The sequence below is a fragment of the Echeneis naucrates genome, chromosome 3, assembly GCF_900963305.1.
Source record: "Echeneis naucrates chromosome 3, fEcheNa1.1, whole genome shotgun sequence".
Lineage (NCBI taxonomy): Eukaryota > Metazoa > Chordata > Actinopteri > Carangiformes > Echeneidae > Echeneis > Echeneis naucrates.
In genome coordinates this window covers 11,121,790-11,144,150 of record NC_042513.1, presented here as the reverse complement: position 1 = coordinate 11,144,150, position 22,361 = coordinate 11,121,790, and the positions used below count along the sequence as shown (strand labels likewise).

At 40.4% G+C, this 22,361-nt stretch overlaps 1 protein-coding gene across 1 annotated transcript in view; it reads right to left on the bottom strand.

The window, feature by feature from the left end:
* myo9aa (myosin IXAa) overlaps positions 1 to 22,361 on the bottom strand; it is a 91,283-nt gene that overhangs the window by 34,171 nt on the left and 34,751 nt on the right. Inside the window, exons 3-9 of the mRNA XM_029497778.1 lie at positions 9,753 to 9,847; positions 9,397 to 9,459; positions 5,930 to 6,029; positions 3,920 to 3,973; positions 1,468 to 1,565; positions 1,123 to 1,249; positions 944 to 1,033 (exon numbers count right to left, since the gene is read on the bottom strand). Of these exons, the coding sequence (XP_029353638.1) occupies positions 944 to 1,033; positions 1,123 to 1,249; positions 1,468 to 1,565; positions 3,920 to 3,973; positions 5,930 to 6,029; positions 9,397 to 9,459; positions 9,753 to 9,847 (627 nt within the window). The remainder of the gene's footprint in view (positions 1 to 943; positions 1,034 to 1,122; positions 1,250 to 1,467; positions 1,566 to 3,919; positions 3,974 to 5,929; positions 6,030 to 9,396; positions 9,460 to 9,752; positions 9,848 to 22,361) is intronic.

Here is a 22,361-nt window from a genome sequence, read left to right as displayed (position 1 = left end):
TGGTTCTCATCCACAGACCATGCCATGTGCTTGTTTTCAGAGCAGGGGTTCCTATGAAAACTGCGGAGGGGCTTGAAATGCCTTTCCCTTCTCTCTAAAAAGACTGAAGAACTTTGTGTATGTGTGTCGGTGGGATGATGGGCACATGTGAAAAAGAGATAGGAAGAGTGAAAGAGAGTGAGAGAGACTTGGCACAACAACGGCACAGTTACTGAGTTAGCAAAGGGCCTTAGGTCACACAACTGAGTATGAAGTGTAAATCTGACTTGACAAAAAGTGGCCTGCTCATTTCTCTGGTTCTTCAGATGTGCGTCCATTGCTGTACCCAATTCCAAATTACATTTGTGTACAGCGTGTGCGGTCATAATGTATGAAAAGCAATGTGTTTAACGGTTTCTTCCAACAGAGGGAATGTGATGCACCGTTCAACATCAAAACTGTGAGTGTGAATTGCAATGTTGATGTAACTGAAAAGTGTTTTTTATAAATATCGATAAGTCAGATTTTATTTCAGCAACACAAAATGACTGCCTTATAATTTGCCTCTCATTGAAGTGCACACACCAAAAGCAGCCAGCTACCACACAACGTACAGCCGTGACCATCCGGGGCATTTGATATTTGATGCACCAAGGTCACTCTGACATGTGTGCAGCAGGGAGAGGGGTTGAACTGACAGAGCCACAACCATTTTCTCAGATGCTGAGATATTGAGGTGCTGGAGCAGTTTCCATCACTGAACAAGCTCCTTCTTTATCATTCAATGAACAGAGTGAATTTGGATTCAGGAATTAATTTACTTTGACTGACGTAAAAAGGATACAAGGATAAAAGGATAGATAAGGCCTAAACACGTCAAACCTGAGGGGCACTCTGTGTTCCTATGGCATCCCAATATTCAGTAAAAACTTTCACCACAGGAGAAAAACAACTGCAGTCTCACCTCAGCAAGTTTATAGGGAACGATGAGCTTCTCTCCCACAGTGACGGTCTTCCGTGTTGTCAAAGCTTCAAACAGCATCTCCTCTTTGACCTACCAATGTGAAATTGTGGAAAGTTGGCAGGCGTGTTTTTTCCTAAATCTAAATCCACATTTCAAAATGAAGATTTCTTTTTCCATACCTCCAGTAGCTCTGAGACAACAGGAAGCACCTCGGGGTTACAGATGTCTATGGAGTCATCCCTGTAGGTTTTCCTCTTGTAGCAGATGTTGCCCAGGTGAAGGATGGCCGACAACAGGGAGAAGATCCTGAAAAACAGGTGAGAGGAATCATTTCAAAGATGCAGCACTGGAAAGGAGTGGTTGTAGTGACTCTGAGTACACTAAACTTTGATTATATTCCCATAGATTTGACTTAAATTATCAAGTGGCATGGTCAAGTGACTGAAGTTGTATTGTTTTTATTTGTAAAACAAAACTGGCAGTGGGACCATTTGTTGTATCTCAGTTATGTGCATGTCACATACTGTTTGCGAGTAGCAGGAAGGAATCCCACCATCTCCATGGCCAGCTGAAGCCTCTCAAAATCATGCTTCAGGTCCTCCCCTTCAACAGTGAAGCAATCCTGTAAAAAAATGTGAAAGAGGTAGCAAGCGGGTGTTGTCAGGCAGACGGAAGCTGTTACACTGTGACACTGTGGCCTGGAATCCAAAAGAGCTAATGGTAAGTCACTATCAAATTTTAGCGAGACTTACTAAAGACATACACAGAGTCCAAATGTTTTAATGTTTACAGAGCGTCTAGCACAGATACTTAAAATAGTTTCTCGGTTTACTTTGTAGAACAAGGAGAAAAAAAAGTGGCCTGAAACAGATATATTGAATGAGTCATCTGAAAGTAAGCCAACATAAAAAAAAAGCAAAAGGTCAACTGAGGGCAACACCCCGGTCTAATGAGCATCTAGTGCTGCAGCAGTACGTGCAGGTTCTGCCTGTGCAATAAAAAAAAAATGATCTTGGCCTCCTTTGGAAACCAGTTACCAAACTTGAGAGTTGCAAGTCAAATGAGCAGAGAAAAGGCACAGAAAGAGTTTGATTTGATACAATAACAACAGGTACAAACTTCAAATAAATGTAATACATGTACAAGTGCAGATATTCAGCCTCACAAACACTGATACACACTAATTAGCTTGTTCTGAAACATGTTTTACCAACTGTAGTGGAGCCAAAGAAACACTTTGGTATGTTCCTGGTCTCTGTTGGTACGAGAAATATCCAGTTGTTTCTTTTTAATGTAACTATTGCAAGAAAATACAAAGTAAAAATAGCCCAATTTAGGTGGAAGGTCAGAATTCAGACTTAACTGGGTAGAAATACAAATTTACTGGCAGCGTCACATCATGGAGTATAAGTAGGTATTGACTTATAAGTAATAATATTGTTGTAGCTGGATGAAGTAGAACTAAAACTAAACATAGACAGTTAATGCACCATGTTTTGTTTGTAAAAAATAAATATGCCAGACATAAGTAGAAGAGTGAAATAACATTAAGTCTACTTAAAAAATTTGTTTTTTAATTGTATTTTATTGGAGCTTCTTGTGTTTAATAATAAATGGATTAAATAACAAAAATATTATTTATCAAGTGGGCATGAGAAGGCGTGAACATCTGGATAAATTTGGATCTGGATTAGTTGTTAATGGTGAGAGGAATTTTCCCCAGACTTCCCAAACTTTAAAACTTAGCTTTTCAGAAAAAAAAAAAAAAAAGAAAATGCTTAAAATAGATCAATTTGATTACCAATGAATGCAGTTATTACAGTGTATATGTAGTATTTTTCTAATGACCGTCAGTTAACATAAACTACATTATACCTCCATTTTAACATCAGTACACAAGAAACAGTTAACTTACCAAGATAGAAATAGGAAAATGTAAATGATAGATTGGTACTGACATTCACACCCAAAAACAAAACCCAAAAAAAAAAACGAAACCCAAAAAACCAACAGAAATTATACGATACTTTTTTGATCATTGACATCATATAATCAAAGACTTTCTGCAGAACAGCAGGTTTGCTCTGAACCAGTGTCCGGGATCAACAGGTGACCGGGCAGCTCAATGGTACGAGCAGGATGTCCTGTAGCTGGTCAACAATGGATGTCTGACATATTATTTAAAAAATGGAAAGTTGTTGTATCGTGCACTTTTGAAAAAAAATGTCATTGTCTTTCCTCCTGAAGTAATTCACTGGGATGACTTAATTGCGAGGAGTTTGTCTTAGTCCCAGTTTGATGCTCGAAACTTTCCATTATTCTTCATATATTTCCAGATATTTAAGTCAACAACAGGCCAAGCCAACAGTTTCACTTGTACAGGTGAATTGAGAAGATGCAAAGCACCAGTTTCCACATTGACTCTTCACACTAAAGTGTAGTCAAAGGGGTCAAAAGGTCAGGGATCACCAACAGCAGACGGCCATTTTACTCTCAATTCACATCACTGCCAAGTTCTCATTTACAGCTGCTCTCTTTTGACAGCTCTGTTGTGTCCAACTTGCAATTCAAAGAACAAATGTGCCTGTCTCCAGCACAGAGGGTTTTACTATCAATAATAAGAAAAGTCAATAATCAAAAAAGTCAAACAGACCACAGCAGCACAAGAGGCTGCAGTGGCCAGGATATGACTAGACATACCAGCATAGCTCAGAGAAACAGTGCAACAGGGAAAAGCAAAAACAAACACAGCTAAAATAAACACATTCTCAAACCAAACTAAGAAATATCCAAAGAGCGATAAAATAAGCAGAGGAGGCACAGGATGGAGATTTGTAACTGTGCAGTGAACATGTGGCTGGCACTGCGAGCGCACAGGTGACTGAAAATCTACTTCTTGTGATTGATCCAACATGAACAGGCACACGGACAGAACACACAAACACGCACACGCGGTGCTAAGGTACATATACTGACCGGTTCACTCTCACAGTAACTGTCCCAGTGCGGTTGGTGGGTTGTCTTTGTCATCTGGAATTGTCAAGGCAGAGTTTACCAGAGGTTCAGAGGGAGGCAGGACAGGTTAGACAGCAGCATTCCAATGACAACACATACTGTACGTCTAAACATTCAGACATTCAGACATTAAGATTTATGTGCAACAGACAGCAACGGAAGGACGCACTGTTAAAACGCAAGCAAGGGCTGTCACAGCTCTGTTCAGTACATATACTACTCACAGTCAGACAATGATATGTATGAGAGACATGTAGGTACACAAGAGGAATTCACAAACGCAACAGTAGGCACACGTTATGATTGAACGCATCGAGGCATGGAAGAGACAGACTGAGGAATGAAGGCTGAAGATCTGCAACACACGTGCACATTAGGGATTCAGCTTGACTGTACAATACAGCTGATTATTCCTGAAAGCAAGCCACAAGTTTTTATGGTTCATTTCCTGCCTTCCACAAACGACCGAGCTCTGTTCATGTTGATAAAATATGAAAATCCACTGGCACAGCAGCTAAGCTTGCAACATCTGTTTTGTCTTTAAGTAACTATTAAATGTCATCGTTTTCATTTTGGTGAGTAGAACTTGTTTGAAATTCTTCTGCAGGTCTGCTTGGAGACGCAGCAGCATCTGAGATTTTCAGGAACTGCTGCTACAAAATTTAACAGACACACAAGATCCTTTTTATACAACACGCATGTCTGCTCAGATGAGCCTGTCGTTAGAATAGCATTTTGTCATTGAAAAGAATTCTGCCATTAACCAGTCAGGGTGTCCACAAATGCATCACATCCTAGAGTCTAAGTTTTAACTGCAGTGCTTTGCAAATAAAATTATTTTCAATTAGTGATGAAATTTCATCTATCGAAATGTATTACTGATAGCTAGAAAAGCAGGAATTTAACCTAAAAAAAAAAAAAGGCAGTTTTCTTTCATTAAAAGATGCAATACAACATGTGCAGTTCTCAAAGCAAAATGGAGAATAAATTATGGTTTAGGACCAAGGCGTGAAAAATGAGGCCTACGAAAAATATTGTAACTTTGATGCAGTTTCTTTACATAGCTTGTAAAAAAAAAAGTTATGGAAAGGACGGTTAGTGAAATACATGCAGAAAAGCCGATTCTAGAAAAAATGTATGTAAACTGAAAATGATCAAGCAAGAAAGGAGGGGAATGGGAACAGAGTGCAAAAATGTGTGCATGTATTTATGCTATGTATGTTTTTGTAGGTGCACATCAATGGCCAGTAGGAATGGAAGGTATTCCCAGCTTTCCTCTTCATAGGAGTGAGGATTTCAGAGGAGGGGCGAAGGGTCTCTGGCTGTGTTGACATGACTGTTGCAGCTCAGAGGCTCAACAAGTTTTACACAAAATACACATTCCATACATGTGGGGTATGCGTGTTTGTTGTGGCTTTGTTTTCATGGTCATGTGAAAAATGTTGTTCTTGCTGGAAACACGCACAAAACTGACAAGGAACAAACAACATATGTGTCTGTCTTTCAGCTTGTGTGTTGTCACTGGTGGTGTAGGAATGAGGATGTGCAGGCCCACACACTTGCAGTTACACCCACAAAAACACAAATGAACAAATAAAAAACAATCGAGCTTGTATCTATAAAAAGAGTGTCTTGAGTGAGGGCCTAGATAGTAGGTGATGAAATCCACTGGAATGTGTTTCCTTTGTGTCCTCGCTTCACTCTTTCCTGTTTGCCGACACTGAGCAACAGAGGTAACTGTGCTCGGCTTCCTGAGGTTTCAGGACATGCAGACGACAGCAACGCGCACCAACACTGACAACTCCACAAGTAAATGCAAACTGGAGCAAACGCATCACAACGTATGATGGAGATGTCAAACACACACATAACAAGTGAATAACAACCACTGCCAGACAAAACCAGGCATGTTTACTTTTCCGTCTCATATTTTCAGATAAACATTATGATGCCTGGTGTTAAAGGTCCCACCTGACTGAGGTAATGGTATTCTTCAGGCTTTTTGAGGTGAAAGGCTGTCCTCTCCTCTTCACTCGCTCCTGCCAGCAGGTAGTAAAACACATGGTAGTTTCTACAAAAAAAAACAAACAAACAAACAAACACAAAACACCCCCCAAAACAAACAAAAAAAAAAATCAGTAAGCGAAATTGGCATTTTTGTGTGTTTTATACAATCATATCATGTAAATGCAGGACAGCAATATTTACAGCAAGGGAGATGATAGCACTGCAAGTTAAACAATAAAATTAGTATATAAAACACGTTTACTTCATTATTTTGTTTGCTACATATTAAAGCTAAATATTAAAACTGTATTTATCAACAACAGGACAATAGTATGTGTGCAGTCAGCGTGGCAGTCTGCTGATTCTTTGTCAAACCAAACATACAAATATATTCAGAAAAGTTAAAGGGGGAAGCAGATAGTTCAGCAGCATGTTCATACTGAACAATGTCACCAGGATGAGACAGTTGGCGTTGATTTAAACTACAGATAGAAGAGATGAGGTGAAGGGGATCATTTGTTTTAGTGTAATTTGATAATTAACAAAATATGAAAACAGCTGGTGGGACAAAAATAATAAACCACAAAGTGCCAGACCAGAGGGTGTGAATGGCTCAGACAACCTACCATAGTCATTATATTCAATTAAATTTAATCACACATTCTACTTACTACTTAACATATTATGCAAATACTAGCCTCACACAATACAAAGTTATATAATCCATACAGCTGTACCATATGGCACGTATCACTGTATCACCCTATATTAGTACACTTTTCTGCTCACACTATATTATACTGTATGAAGCTATCGTAACTTTTGCTTTATATCTTATATCGTACTGTGGGGTCGAAAACAGACAAATATTATATTTTTTCCTAGCAGTATGAAGGTAAACGGCCAAACGTGTGCAGCAGCTGCATGACCACGAGTCCTCCTAGAACACCTGTGTTTGAGCCTTAAGTCAGCAATTCATCTCAATGAGAGACGGCTAACGCAGGGGGCCCTCAACCCCAATGGTTGACCCTTACCACTCCACCCAGCCAGTCAAACACATTATGTCAGTCCCACTTAGAACTCAGTTTAATTCATGGTTCACACTTTAGCAGACTCAAATGGCTGGATTTCTGAGTTAAATTATATTCAAATTGTATTTATTTCATACTTGATTTCACTGTACGCCTAAACATTTACACAGTAAGATTTATGTGCAGACAGCAACGGAAGGACGCACTGTTAAAACGCACGCAAGGGCTGTTACAGCTCTGTTCAGTACATATACTACTCACAGTCAGACAATGATATGTATGAGAGACATGTAGGTACACAAGAGGAATTCACAAACGCAACAGTAGGCACACGTTATGATTGAACGCATCGAGGCATGGAAGAGACAGACTGAGGAATGAAGGCTGAAGATCTGCAACACACGTGCACATTAGGGATTCAGCTTGACTGTACAATACAGCTGATTATTCCTGAAAGCAAGCCACAAGTTTTTATGGTTCATTTCCTGCCTTCCACAAACGACCGAGCTCTGTTCATGTTGATAAAATATGAAAATCAGCTTGCACACCAGTTAAGTTTGCAACATCTGTTTTGTCTTTAAGTAACTATTAAATGTCATCGTTTTCATTTTGGTGAGTAGAACTTGTTTGAAATTCTTCTGCAGGTCTGCTTGGAGACGCAGCAGCATCTGAGATTTTCAGGAACTGCTGCTACAAAATTTAATAGACACACAAGATCCTTTTTAAACACCCATGTCTGCTCAGATGAGCCTGTCGTTAGAATAGCATTTTGTCATTAAAAAGAATTCTGCCATTAACCAGTCAGGGTGAATCAGACTTCCATTTACTTTATGGCTCATACTTAAGCAAACTCAAATAGGAGGATTTCTGAGGTTTTCCCCAAGATTTAAATTCCATTTCTTCATACTCGATTCTAGCCTATTTTTCTTAAAGTTGGTGCAGAAGGTTTTTTAAAAAGTGCAGTTTAAATGTAATGCAGACTGCATATATGTTATAGAGTTAAGCCATTAGTAGCAAAAAACTTATTTGTTTACACTCAAATCTAAATGGATCTAAAATTTTAAGACTTGAGGAATTTGTATGTCAGAGTTTGGAAGCCAGCACGCGGCCGTTTACTCAGTATTTTTGTTTATTTATGTCAACATGTTTATTTTCAAGTGCACTTCGCATAAGCATATTTAATGTCACTCTCCAAAAGTCAAGCAGCCTCTGAGTGTCACCTCCTGCTCAGCAAAACCACATTCATTGGCTCCAGGGTGGACAGTAACAAAGTGAGTTTACTTGAGTACTTAAGTGCAGTTTTTGAGTATCTGTACTTTACTTGAGTATTATTTTTGGGGAATACTTTTACTTTCTTGGTCTAGTCTGGTCTGGTTCGGCCCAGGTCCTGAGGGGGCACCATCTTGCATTATCCCAGTCTATTACTCGTAACCAATTACCCAATTAACCTAGCCGTGGTCGCTGCCCGCATCGGAAATCGAACAGCGTCTCTCTGGTTACCGTCTGCTATGACGTAGTCAGCACGTAGCCATGTTGTGTGTACGCCAGCCGTAGCCACTGTAAGCTTTATGGTCAGTGTGATGATACTCATAAAAGCACTGTGTTATGTTGAGCTGAATAAAGCCGCTCCATGTGTTCGGCTACTCTGCCTCTCCTCTTCTGTGTGCGAAATCAGCCCAGACCGCTAGTTACCATGGTTACCAGCGTCAAAGAGCCAAGGTGTAACGAGATTTAGCTGTATAGCTAGCTGCACTTGCATAAGCTGAGCTAGCTAAAGTGCAGAGCCGCGATTAACTCACGGATTCTCGCCTCCATTTTTTCCGTCATCCTGCATCTATGACAAGAAGTACTATCATAAAAGCAGTAGAGGCCGGACCCCCACAGACCACCCAGGGTTTGAGACAGTGTCCAGAAAAATGTTGAGAGACTTACGATTAGACTGGAGGTCTCCAAATCCGGTGCTGGATGTTTCCTGATTCAAATGAGTGACTCCTGATCAGCCTTCAGCAGAGCTTGATGAGGAGCTGATCATTTGAATCATATGTGTTGGAGCAGGACAGTGTCCCTCCAGGACCAAACCCCTCCAGAGACCAGAGACTAGACTGGTTCTTTTGGGCCTCTTTTTGAGCTATAAGCATATCTGTAGCAGTGTATTGTATAATGACAATAAAGCTACTTTCCTTTCCTGTATTTCCTGAGGAATTTTTTTATACTTTTACTTAAGTAATTTTTTAAGGAAATACTTTTGCATTTTTATTTAAGCAATATTTTCACAAAGCTACTTTTAATTGTATTGGAGTAATATTTGAGGAGGAGTATCTGTATATAGTGGTGAAGTTGTGTACTCTGTCCACCTTTGATTGGCTCAGTATTGTAAGATTGTGATCAGTTATTGCTCACCGCTCATTGTGCTCCTGATAGACCAGCCTTGACTTTTCCAGGAGGTATTTCTCCACATATGCCCTTAAAAGAAAGCACAATGAAACGCTTCAATATAGAGATGGAGATGATAGCCTCCTGGGTGAAACTATGAAACCAGCGTGTAAAAACATGCAGGTGATATTTTTGCTTTCTACATAAAAGCTGAATATCAAAATCTGAACTACCGATTACATTACTGTAATACATGTACAGTCATTGTGTCAGCCTACTAACATTCAGCGTGTTAAAAAAAAAAACAACAACAACAACCAAGCAAAACAGTGAGATTAGCAATCAGTTTTTTTCAGATAACGAATTGTATTCTTGTTCCTTACCCTCTCACAGTGCCCCTCTCCTGGTAGTTGACCTGAATAAACTTGCCAAAGCGACTGGAGTTGTTATTATGAGCTGTTTTTGCGTTCCCGAATGCCTGAAGCAGAAGAGAGGAAGACAAATGGTGAGATTAATTCAAATGCACACTTGTTAAAATAAATGAGAACATGTTGCATATTACATATTGCCTCTAATAAACAGGTTAATGCTGGACACGTGAGGCCAAGTTCTGCATCAATGCTAGGTGTGGATAATTTGTTTGTGGGTCAAATTCACAAAGGCTTTGGCCTCGTGCCAAACATTGTGTAGAAACACTGTTAGCCTGAATGGCGCAGAGCAGGCTTTTCCTGTTGCATAGTTTCAAACACCATCAGTCTGAGACAGATTAATAACATGGTTTTAGGATCCATTTAAGTCAGAGTCAGACAAATTGCCAGAACGAGGATGAGGGAGCCAGGGCTAGCAGGCCTGATGGAAAAAAGCTCCTCACTGAGTAATGGGATCCATGTGGCCGTTTGGAACATGTGTAGTGTTTGTGCTTTAATAAGACGGTCCAGTATTTCCCCTCACAGCTCTGTTTATGTTGTATGACTGCCTGGAGGGGAAGTAGTTTTTTGCCTTATATAAACCCTGCAGTTATTTGTAGCTCCACCACAAGTAAACAAATTCCTCAGTGAATCACTTAGAGCGCCCCAAGCCTTGAGTCTCTGGAAAGTAAAAACAACCCTCCTTGACCCCACCCTTCACCAACGCCACTAACCAACATTCAAGCATGCTAAGAGGACACTTAATGCCAAGCTAATCGGCAGGGAGTCAAGGAGGTCATTCATCGCTGGAGCTCACTCGAATTTCATCTTACTGTCTTCTTTCAACATGGGTTGTGATTGCCTGGCAGAGGTGCTGCAATGCAACCCAGATGAAAAAATGTGGCCAAGATTTCCTTTTCCCACCACAAACACATCAAAGTTTCACAAGGAAGAGTGACAAATTTCTCTAATCATTCCTGCTTATAAAATGTCTCAGAGTTGATTAGTTGATGGGTTGCAATGCATTTCATTCAGAAATATGCAAAGTACAACACACAGTGAAGTTAAAAAAACAAACATGTTCATAGTGCAGCCCTGAGGGGATATACAGTACATCTGAATGCATTTTTAGCAGAAACCAAATGCAAGTTAACTAAGACTTGAATGGTTCAGTTTATGGGAATGCCATTAAGATGCTTGTGGGAATGGGGGCCCATGAGAAGTAAGGACACTATAGTCGGTACTACTGGCAGACCCGGGCTCAACACAACTGGATCATAGCAATGAACTTGCCCTTCGTCTCTGACTCACCCAGCATAACAAATCATTAAAATGGGCAGACACTACGGAAAAACATATTCAACTGCTGTCTGGACAAAGAGAGAGCATCCAGGGTCAGAGTGAGGAACAGTAACAGTATCGTTTCACATCCATGCCTGATGCATTTGATAATCCCAGAGGAGCTGGTCTTCTGTTCGCCCCTCTGTCTATGAACCGGCTAACCTGCCTGCTTCAGGAACCACAGGTCAGACAAGGACAGAGCACCATCAGTCAGTAAGAACTTCCTGACAGCACAGCCAATAAAAACCCAGCACTCAAGCACTAACAGCCCGCACAGACACACGGTGAGGAACTCAGGTCAGACAAGTCTGACATCTGCCTTTCAATGTTGTTTTCTTCTTTTTGCTTGACATTCAACATATTCTGTTGGTCCAGCAGGAAACAGGATACGGAGCATCCAAAATACTGAGTGCTGATTTAGGTTTAAGCAGCGCGTATTCGCCCACCTGGTCTGTGTAAAAAAGATGCATAGTTAGAGACGACACTTTTATAGCCAACAGTTTGTGTTCTCTCAATACTTGGCCAGCTCCATATAGGCAGTAATAAAGCACAAATCTTACAACTGAAGAGACATTCGGTCATATCTGGCCTCTGGATGGAGTGTAAAACTAACATGTAAGAAAAGTTTAATCAATGTGAAATTGAACATAGGAATGCAAGCAAAATGAAGTCACTAGAGGAAGCCGTCCGTCGTTAGGTCACCAAACTTGTAAATCAGTGTCAGGACTAAATCCAGCATTTTAATTTCTATTTCTAATTATGAGTCAGTCAGCTACAGTGGCTTTGCATAAACATAATCAGTCACATGTCAGCAAAAGCATATTTGTTACAGAATAACAACTTCTCGACCAAAGTAATCCCTAAATAGACCAGAAGGCAGAGCAGCCACAAGACGAGTAATTTGTTCACAACTGCAAAAATGATTTTAGTGCACTCTTGCTCTTTCCGTCTATGTAAACAGCCCACTACAAAACAGACGAGGCAAGTGGAGGCAAAATTACAGAACCTCATGACAAAATAACTATGACACATAGCAGTGTTTGAAGGTATGTCTCTAAACCTCCCTCTCTTTAGATGGACACCAAAGCTCAAAGGGACATTGGAGCTGTTTGTACAGACGTGATTCACTCCACTTCAGCCACTCCAGCAGGTCAACATTGTTATTCTTGGCTACCAACCACGGACTGAGCTAAAGGCAGAGTTGAGATGGTGCCAGCGTGTTCTGGGTGTAATGTCTCTGACAACCAGCTCGGCTCAGCTATCATTAGGACACCTTTAGTGAGGGCTGTGATCACTTCTCATTATGATGAGTCTACTACCCTATGACAGCGCTTCCAGTTGTAACCGGCAGTGATCGTCACTTTCATTGGTTAGAAATAGAAAGTTAACAGAAAGTTAAATTAAAATGTGTTTTCTCAACCATTTTCACACTTCACATCAACTATCCACAGACACATTGTACATACATCTCCTTATGTCCAGTATATCAATCACTACTGTGAAAAAACACTAACATCATTTTTATCAGCTGTATATGATGTGCAAGATCATATTGTGTCTCAACTGCTGTCTCAATTAGACATCCAATGCTGCCTTACACAATGGTGGTCGGTTCAAAGTCTGCCTGTTATGAGTTGATTAAGGATCCGACTGCCACTGTATGCTCTGACTCATGCAGTGTAGAGCAGAGACACATTTAATCATATGAGGGTGACTTCATTGGCAGCTGCTTTAGTGGAGAGGAGAGGAGAGGGAAACAAACTTGTCGAGTTGGGAGGGGCACTGGACTCCCAGACAGAGAGAGGATCTGTGGCTTGATTTAACACAGAAAGAGATGATCTTCTCACAACTCATCAAATGCTAGGCTGTGTTTAAAGATCAAGTGTAAGCACAGTCCTCGACTGCACAGAGAAATATTTTGTCTTAACTTCAGTCACTTTAGTGAAATGCCCATGAGATAAAAACGACTTTCTTCTGACTCACTGACTGCAAAATGATTTGGTTCAGTGTCACCAAATTTTCTGCATTCCTTCATCTGACAGTAGCTTTTGAGAAAATGACTGTGTTTGAGTGATTCATTGGCTTCACGGAGGCATTGCTCATTTAACCTTTGAGGATTCGTATCCTTTTCCCAGCCTTTTACCAGGCCAGCTCATCCACCACAGCTGACGGACAGGAAGTCAACAACGTAATGAAAGAGCAAGCGATTGAGCCCACTGTGTTTCATGCTGATGTCACAGTGTGTGAGGGCAGATGACGCTCCCCGGGGGCAAACTTGTAACCAAGTCCCCTTGTAATGCAACACTGAAAGTCATACTGGTCAGACTGCACTGTGGTCACTGTGGTTACTTCGAGGTATGCAGTTGTGGTGGTTCCCGGCTAAGTGAAAGCATGCTGGGATGTGGGCTCTGGCAGTGGCTGCTTCTGTCAAAACAGTACTCTGAAATGTGTTTGAGGGAGGATGTGTGCAAGTTTAACCGTCAGCATTTAAGAGGTAAAATGTTTACCCTCTTCATCACCTTAGTTTACTGTGCTACCATGCTGTGCAGACAAGAGGATGAAAGTTCAACTTTTTAAATACAATTCCACTTCATGGAAAACCAAACAATTGTTTGAGAGATTTTACTTCGGACCCCAATGTTGCACATTTTCTCAAAGCATCTGTTAATATAATTATCAACCACCATGTGGCAAAGGGAAACAAGACTCAGCCATTTAGAAAAAAACTGCAAAGGTTTTTTTAACACTGTAGTTAGCTCACCATCACCCCATCTCAAACACCCCCGGGAGCAGATCTGATGGTCCAGTGACATTAGTAATGGAGACGTCAAGCTTTGCAACTTGTGAAACTCTGGAGGCAGGAGACATCAGGCTCGGGTGAACTGCCAGAAACCTCAGCAATCTGTTTGGGGGCTTTGACAACTGTTGTGTCCGAAAGAATTTCAACTTCAAATGTTACATAAATTGGAGCGATGTTCGTTTATACTGCATCATTCTGTGTGGGCATAATATTGAGATGAAGTCACTTAGGTCACCAAATCCCACGTTCAGCTTTAGACTTGAGTAGTTACTGTATAAATACTGCATAAATAAATTAAGTTTACACAAATGGTACCTCATGGAACAAAATGTTATAAAACGTCAACTGGATCATCAAATTTTCACAAGACAGTTGTTTTTCAAATCATCAAGCTAGAACATTGTCGCTTAAAAAAAAAAAAAAAAAAAAAAAATCACAGTTAATTGTCTGAGTCAGTGATCGCTGCGGTAATGGGAGTCACTTATTGTTTTTACGACACAGAGCCTAATTTTGCATAACAAAGAGAGGGATTCATAATATAACAAGAAGGTGGCTTAAATTTATTGTAGAAATTGATGTATTTTATGCAATACTTTCCAATGCTGGAAAGTGAAAGCTGACAAGGAGTGACACAAGGAAGAAAGCAAACAAAATGTGATGAGGAGAAGCTTTGGCCCTCTGAACAGTGCAATAGTTGTCTGAAAGTTTTTGGCTCAATCGTCAGGTCCTGGTGAATTAGAGACAAGAGAAGTGAACATTAGTCACGGGGATGCAGATGAAAGCCAGAAGCAGAAGTAAACTAAGAACAGACCTCAAGGTCTCCACAGCTATCAGACGCGTCTTATATAACATAAAGCTCTGAATTAGAGAGGATGAGTGGGGAAAAGCCACATACCTAAATTAAAGGCCCCTCAGACAGAAGCAAATCAAGAACTTTCAAAAACCTTGAAATTGCCTAATTTATTTTTCATGCTATTCCAGAAACTGCAGACTTGTGAAAAAAAAGTTTTCTTCTCCTGAGGTGGTGTAAACGGCTTGCCACCATTTCACAGATTGAAATTGAACATACATTAGCCAGGAAATTGTGGGGATTGTGCAATGACAACAAAACACGTATTACTAAGACACACATATCTGAATGCATCAGTTTCCCACGCAAGCTGATAACAATCTGGACAGTGTAGGAAGTCCTAAAAATAATAATAATGTGATCCTTAATTCGCCAAAAGAGAAGACGATAACATTTGCAGTCAGCAGTTGTGTTGAGTAGCTGATAAAACTGTGTTTATCCATAGAACGAGAAAGACACGAAGCAGAACTTGAACTGTGCCAAGTATCATAAAAAAAAAATGACAATAGAAGTGCTGCAGCCTCACATTTACGGGAACTGACCTCAATGACATACTCAGGTCTAGCAAGTCAGACGGGGCCCATCGTTTTTAATTCCACCAGGACCTGCTAGAGACTGAGCAAAGGACTCCCTGTGCCGTTCGTGGGAGCAGCATATTCACTCAGCCGAGTAAGCTGCTCAGTCATTCCTCATTTAGATATGATGTCCCCTAGGGGTGGGAATAAAACGCTGTCGCCCCGCGGTTGGATTTCCGGTGTGGGCACCTGAACATGTCTGGGTTAACTGGTGACAAGTAATGGACTGGGCTACAGCAAGGAGCGGTGACCCCCCCAGCACCTAGACCGGACCAGACCAGACTAACCCAGAGACGGGACCCCACTAGAGACCAGACCAGACTAGATGTGATGACAGACCGGACCCCAGTCTTTCTTTCGCAATAAAAAGGAACGTATCTGTCGGGAAACTTCTCAGAGGGGGTCACTAATAATGCACACCCCCCACCAGTGAAGCGGCCGTCTGAGTGCTAAGTCAAACAACAGTCACTCACTGAGCTCAACACAAAGATGTTGACTATCATGTACTTCAATAGAGACGTCAGTAATCGGTGGAAAACCAAAGAGTTATATTTTTATGTTTTTGCTGACTTTTGTTAAGTTTTCAGTTATAACAGAAGAAATTGTCTATATTTCATTATTTAAAACACTGTCTCAGGGTTAAATTTGCATTAAATGCTAAAAATTGAATTCTCAAAATTGTAAAAAAAAATAATAATAATAATAAATAAATAAAATAAAAAAAAAACGAAAATGGAAAATTTTAAACGAATTTGGGAAAAAATAAAACAGATTTCATAGGGCTCTAGGTAAAAACCAAAGTAAGTCCAAATATTTGCCTTCAACGAGGATGGGGCTGGTTGAAGCTCTCTTTCCTCCATTATTGTAGTTTCCTCCTTGTTTTGATGCATGTGTATGTTCCAGAACCGGCTCTGTGGTGACGTCAGGACGTCCCACATACAAAATGGAGACAGACAGCCTGTGAATTTGTTTTGTTTATTATTATTAGTATTATCGATTTTGGGACTGTTTAAATAGATTCTGAATCGTAGTAAATGAGAATTGGGATTCTTATATGAATCGATATTTTGGCGCACCCCTCATGTCCCCTGTCTTCCTCCCTCTAGCGTCTGATCTCCGCTTTCACTCTCACCTTCACTTCCTCTCAAACAAACAGGAGGATATCAGCCCAGGAACAAAAACAAACACAAGCTCGCTTGACCAGAGATGGCATCTGGTCTGTGTCACCACAAGAGGTAAGTGAAAACCTGGCAGGTTTATATTAGTAATCACAACTTATGACACCTTTGGTTAGAGGCTCATAAACATGACCCAACAGTATCTCTCTGCTGGAATGCTCACCAAAGGAGAGAAAACAGGAGAACCTGAGCAAAACTGTTAACGAAAGGGCCTCTACCCTGGAACGGCCATGACCTCAGCAATGACAAGAAAAGGGGGGAAAAAAGACAAAGAGGGAAACATTTATCCAAATCTAACACACAAACGGGCATCTACCTCCACTATCAATTATATACGAATACTTCAATCCAACACCAAGCAGACAGCAGGGTGAAGCTATTTAAAACTGGAGTTCCTGCTATTGATGCCCAGCCTTTTAATATAGCAAATCAGAAACCTTACTTCTGTCTAATCAAAAATAAACATCCTTAAATCCTGCTTTCTTTTTAAAAGTCACATTTTCAACATCTGCTTGTAAGACAATGTCCAAAACCAAATAAAACAAAACCACAAGGTGCAATCATCATAGTGATATTGGTCTGACAGAAAACAAAGGACACTGTGACATATCCTGGTCTGTTATTGTAGTTTAATGAATTGTATGTACAACATGTTTTAAACATAGTACCTTTTTCAGAGCTCTGAACACATCTAAAATTAGAAATGTTGATGACAAGCCTCAGCTGTGTGTGTGACCACAAGCAGAAAAGTGACATTTTAACAGAAATGGAAACTGAAATGGGAAATTAAGAATGACACTGGACCTTGCCCACTGCTACGAGCTCAAAATCATAATGAGCTTCAAATCAGGAAATTAAAATGTCCAAGCTCTGATAGCAAATTCAATGTTTTCTGGCTTTGGATTCTTGTCATCGGTCATTTAAATCAGAAATGGTTGCACATGAGATAAAATCAAACCAAGACATGAACACAACGTCGGTCACACTGAATTTAACCACAGAGAAGAGGATAGTCATTCATAAATTAAGATAATAGGTTGCTGCGTCTGCACTCTTCATGAGTGCAGACTTCATATTAGACATATGAGCTGCAGAGATGGAAATGTAAAGGCAATCCTTCTATTTCTTAGAAAACAAAACATGTGATAGAAAAATATTTGCAAATGGTGGGAACAATAATGAAAGTGATCTCTAAAAACAGTGACCCCATTCATATCAGTTAGGGTAGAGTACATGATAGGAAAACCTCAGCAGCAGCAAAAACTGCATCCTCCAAAGGGATCATACAGTTTAATCAGCACCAATGGAAACTCATATAACCTTAATAAAGCCAGAATTTACTGTAGGACTATTGTATTAGTCTTGTTTGTACCTAAAAAAAACTGCCTTTGTAGAAGAAAGCTGAATGTCCCAATAAATATTCAGCCAAGGCTTTATTCATATTTAAACCAACTATTACTAGTAATTAACATTTTGCAATGTTTTTGGCAGACCCCTACCAGGCTAAATAAGTCAGGGGATTCATTAAATGGTATTTTAAAGACACCTTGTGATGACTTTTTCTTTGTGATCTAGTTATATATCTTTTTTTATTGTTTCCTCCCACATTTAATTTGAACTTTCAATCTTCACTGCATTTTCCTTTCTCTTTGACATCTAAACATATAAATGTTGGGTCCAGGTGAGTTGCTGCTACTGAAGTCAGCCTGGGACATCAATTTTAAAATTATGAGGGTGGCTTTGCTCTGATGCATTCTTCCAAGGAGAACTTGAACTGCATTCCTCTTCAGTGTAACTAGATGACTGAACTCTCAGTCTTTTGCAGCGTGTGGTGACTATTTGTAGCAGAGGCCTCTTCCTTTGCAGTGGAGCACAGCTGCCTTGCAGGATTAATTTCAAACATTGTCAAGATGCCTTTGACACACTGTCATTTCTCACACTGGCACACAGCGTCTTCCCTGTTCCTCTGTCATTCACTCATTTTTCCTGCTCCTTCTGCCATGTGACAATTCCAGAGGGAAAAAAAAAAACAAAACATTTCTTCAACTGAACTTTTGGCTGTTACGTAAGGGCCCCCGGTATGAGAGCGTTTGAGAGAGGGGTTAAAGTGGTCATAAGACGCAGTTTGAGGAAACTAAGGTCCACTTTATGAGGACTGTAGTTTCCTCAAACCGAAGGGGTTGCAAAAAGCAACAAAACAAACAGGACTGGGAATCTTCTTGTTTCAGCACCAACTTCACTGAGACATTCTGGAGTAAACAATAGTGCAGTGTTTCCTTCTGGAAATAAGATGGGGCACAGAAAAGGACAAAAAAAAAAAAAAACAAAAAAAAAAACAAATAACAGAGGAGCCAGGAAGAATGAGACGGAGAGGGAGAGACAATAACTAAAAGGAAAGTCGATCACAAGGATTTTCACCTGTGCTGCCAGTTAAGGACTTTTCCCACAACAGGAAATTTTAAGGTATAATATAAAATAGATCGTCCTGTAGACAAGAAAAACAAATAGCTACTCCTTATTTATATTTAATCAGGAAGGAAAAAATGATAAAGAAAAATTTTAAGTAGAGAAATAAGTAAAATATTAATAACAACAGAAATGAATCTCTGATCCTCCATAAATAGCAGCTTTGCCTGGAGCTTGTATTCGTGCCTTTTATTTTTTGGCCACATTTATTTAATGTCTCCTTTATCATAGTGACAGGAAGAGAGAGGCACTTAGGGCTGAACCTTCATGGCAAGCACACTTCCAGGTTAGCCACCGAAAAGCCCTGTGTTTGAGTCCACACATCATTTGTCCTTCAGTTACACAATCAGTCAAAAAATATATTAATAGCAGCATCAGGTTACATAATGTTTTTGGTTCCTGTCCAGACTAATTTTATGTGGCGGCATATTTTAACACCATCCAACTTCAGATTCTGACTGATACTGTCAGTTTCTAGTCACCCGACACCGAAGTTGATGAAGATTGCATGTTAAAATTGTCAAATCACGCCATAGACAGCTCGGCCAGAAGTTTGTTAAATCTGACCACAGCGCATTGTGTGCTGGGTGGGAAGAGGATCTTCTGAGGAACCCAGTTTGATCCTGAGCTTCACAATTCCTACAGACTTTCATCTGCAGATGTGTCTATGTCAGAAAGATAAATATAAAAAGACTCAAATTGGGGGATATTCTGGGTTGCATCATGAGTAAGACTCAGTGCTGATCCTTCTTTTTATGGTAGTGTATCATATGATTCGTCCTCAACATGTGTTTTTGCCTTATTGAAACTCAAACACTGCTTTAACTAAACCAAACACATGTGGTATACCAAATCCACATGACTTTTCTCCCATAAATTTATTACATATTAAGTTATTTACAGTGAAATATCATATGATTCCTGTGTCGTGAGAGTTCAAGGGAGGTTTGGTGCTCCTGTCATATTCAGCGATAACTGTGGTGTTAAAGTGTACTACAGTACTGTCAAGTCCCGTTAGGATTAGAAAGGTTAAGAGGATGCAAACAGGTGCTTCAGTTTTCACCACGTTTCTACACAAAATGCCGTCTCTGTCGGTTTTCATTAGGCCGTCTTTCCACTGTTTAGGGTTTCACTCACATAGTAGAAGAAGAGCTGATGTCTGATGCTCATGAACTGCTGTCATTCCTTCCACTCAGCCCACAAGCTCCGCTCAGTGGTGTGACTCACTCCACTGACATGTAGACGAACAGGACCTGATTGTTGAGTCAAATATCCGACCAACCACTGCACCCACTACAATGAGCCGCACCAAGCAGAGGTGCCTAAAACCAAAATCCCATCTAGGCCTTATTCAAATAATCGATTAGTGGAGCAGATGGAGATTAATTAGCAATCATGTTGATGATCGAACGTAGTTCAAATCATTTGTAAATGACCCAAATTCAGCTTCTCAAAAGTCATTGTGTGCTGGTTTCTTTTGTCTTTTACCACAAAAAAATGTAAAATCAGTGAAGTATATACGCAATATATAGATTATAATAATGGTATATGTTTACAGTAAACATAAAAACATAAAATAAGTGTTCATATGGAGGAATGACTGGACTGCATGCACACTAATGTGCACACACGCTCACACAAAGTCACAGCCCTGTGTTTGAATCGCTGCCAGCATAATGCAGCACTGCAGACATGGGTGTGGCCTCATCAAAAGGCCCTTTTATAAGCACTCGTGAGTGTGATGCTGATGTGAGGACACCGAAGAATCAGTGCATTTATACTTGCAACTAGAATTTTTAAATTATTGCTAAGATCGATATTTAGGTGATTCTGCAGTCAGCTGCATCAAAACAAGCACAGCTCCTTTGGATACCGGTTTAAGAAGCAAAGGTTACAATCAGGCATTAGCTGAGATTCAGCCTCAACTGATCACACCAAAGAGCAAATGTCTCAACAGTCTCTAATGAGTCCTGAAAGAAATCACTAAAATTTGAACTAGTTCTTATTTTCACTACAGATTACTCATCACATTATTTAAAAAAAAAAAAAGTATCAAAATTATAGTTCAAACTCTTGAAATCTTTTTTTTTTTTTTGTCTCAGAGACATTCATCTTCTACTGCTTTTCCATTTCTGGGTCGCGGTGGGGTGCTGGAGCCAATCCCAGCTCAGACTGTGTGAGGGCGGGGTCACCCTGGACAGGTCACCAGTCCATCACAGGGCCGACACACAGAGACAGACAGAGACCAACAACCACTCACACTCACACTCAGCCCTACGGAAAGGTCACCAATTAACCCAAACATGATGTCTTTTGACAGTGGGAGGAAATTGGAGTACCAGGAGGAAACCCACGCAGGCACAAAGAGAACATGTTCAGGAACTGAACCCGCGACCTTCTTGTTGTGGGGCAACAGCACTAACCACGATGCCGCCGTGCTGCTGTGCTGCCATGTCTCAGACACAATTCAGCTCCATTTTAACAACGTTTTAACCAATTCATTCACAAATTGTGTCAGCAAGGGAGAAAAGCAAATGCTTCCACATGAAGCACAATACAGACCGATCATTATTCCACAATGCAAAATAAAAACAGAGGCAAGGGATAAAGAAGAGAGATTTTCTCGTCAGTTAGGAATAACAATGTGGCTATCTGGTATTAACAGGGTTTTATTGGCTCACACCACCATTTACAAGCTCTCACAGTCTGATGATGTAATAGCTCCCACAGCACAATCCCTTTACATGCCATGCTCCCACATTCATGCCCTCTCTACTGTCAAGGTTTATTTTACCAACTGGGTGGGGATGATGTCAAGTACGGCAAAAGGCTTCAGAAAAGGGATAAATGAGTCAGTCCCACACTGAGTTTTAAAGGTCGCTATGTTTTGTTTGATTCCTCAAATAAATGTAAACCGAGAGAATCAATTTCGATCTGAATAAACACAGTAGTGCTGTGCATTTGCATTAGGAGTCCCCCCCCCAAGTGTGAGACAATGAAGCTACATGAACTTTGATGTTAAACAGCAGAGGTCTTCTTCTCTAAACATTATACTTGGGGTTAGGAAAAATTTAACTTTTTTAGAATTATGGTTTAATGTATATAAAATGGGTGGCACCGTGAAATGGTGGTTACTATTGTTGTCTCATAAGAAGAATGTTCTTAGCCGTGGGGCCTTTCTGTGTGGAGTTTACATATTCTCTGTGCCTGAGCGGGTTCCCTCCAGGTACTTGGCCTCCTCCCACAGTCCAAAGACACATACATAGGTTAACCAGTGACTCTAAATGTCCCATAGCCATGAATGCAAGCGGTCTCTGTATAATCTCTATACGTCAGCCTTGCGATAGACTGAGGAGCTGTCATGAACTGGGACTG